This window comes from Ailuropoda melanoleuca, unplaced genomic scaffold, assembly GCF_002007445.2.
Source record: "Ailuropoda melanoleuca isolate Jingjing unplaced genomic scaffold, ASM200744v2 unplaced-scaffold32473, whole genome shotgun sequence".
NCBI lineage: Eukaryota > Metazoa > Chordata > Mammalia > Carnivora > Ursidae > Ailuropoda > Ailuropoda melanoleuca.
The window spans coordinates 1-864 of record NW_023203252.1 but is presented as its reverse complement, the minus strand read 5'-3'; the positions used below and the strand labels follow the sequence as shown (position 1 = coordinate 864).

Genomic DNA, 864 nt, shown 5'->3' with positions numbered 1-864 from the left:
CTGGCCCGACGCAAGGCAGCCATGCGCAGATCCTTGCGGTAATTATTCTTGCGAATAATATGGCGGAGGCTGCTGAGAGTGGCCCGTGCATTCTTGTTGATGGTGACTTTTTCGTAGGAAGTGGCTGGCTTTCGTTGGCCTGCACGCTTCTTAAGGACTACAACAATACCCTTTCCATCAGCAGCTGGTTCTACTCCTACTGTCTTGCGATGTATCAGACCGTTGTAACGGAAGGAGTTACGGGCCTTAAGGTTGTTGGGCTCCGTGCTGTAAGTTTGCTTGTTCCTTTTAATAAGGAAACTTGAGCAGTTGCGAACAATCATCCATTGCAGATGAGCAGACATTGTGGAGAATTCCCTCCTCTCGATNTCTGGTTTTATTCCTTTATTGGATAATCTGACATTTTTATGCAGTCTTGGGAGCCCGAGTCCTCTTCTTCTTCACCACCACTGGCTTCTGGCTGCGCAGAATTGCACTGGCCCGACGCAAGGCAGCCATGCGCAGATCCTTGCGGTAATTATTCTTGCGAATAATATGGCGGAGGCTGCTGAGGGTGGCCCGTGCGTTTTTGTTGATGGTGATCTTTTCATAGGAAACGGCTGGCTTTCTCTGGCCTGCACGTTTCTTCAGGACTACAACAATGCCCTTCCCATCAGCAGCTGGTTCTACCCCTACAGTCTTGCGATGTATCAGACCGTTGTAGCGGAAGGAGTTACGGGCCTTAAGGTTGTTGGGCTCCGTGCTGTAGGTTTGCTTGTTCCTTTTGATGAGGAAACTCGAGCAGTTGCGTACAATCATCCACTGCAGATGAGCAGACATGGCGGAGAATTCCCTCTCGTCGCTACCGCGGCCGGAAACGGAAAA

At 50.4% G+C, this 864-nt stretch overlaps 2 protein-coding genes across 2 annotated transcripts in view; both read right to left on the bottom strand.

Moving 5' to 3' along the window:
- LOC117798598 (60S ribosomal protein L28-like) overlaps window positions 1-344 on the bottom strand; it is a 541-nt gene extending 197 nt beyond the window's left edge. The window contains exon 1 of the mRNA XM_034651048.1: window positions 11-344. Within this exon, the coding sequence (XP_034506939.1) occupies window positions 11-344 (334 nt within the window). The remainder of the gene's footprint in view (window positions 1-10) is intronic.
- Window positions 345-405: 61 nt separating this feature from the next.
- Window positions 406-819, bottom strand: LOC117798599 (60S ribosomal protein L28-like). Its single transcript, XM_034651049.1, has one exon. The coding sequence runs from the start codon at window positions 817-819 to the stop codon at window positions 406-408; it is 414 nt and encodes a 137-aa protein (XP_034506940.1).
- Between the last annotated feature and the right edge of the window lie 45 nt (window positions 820-864).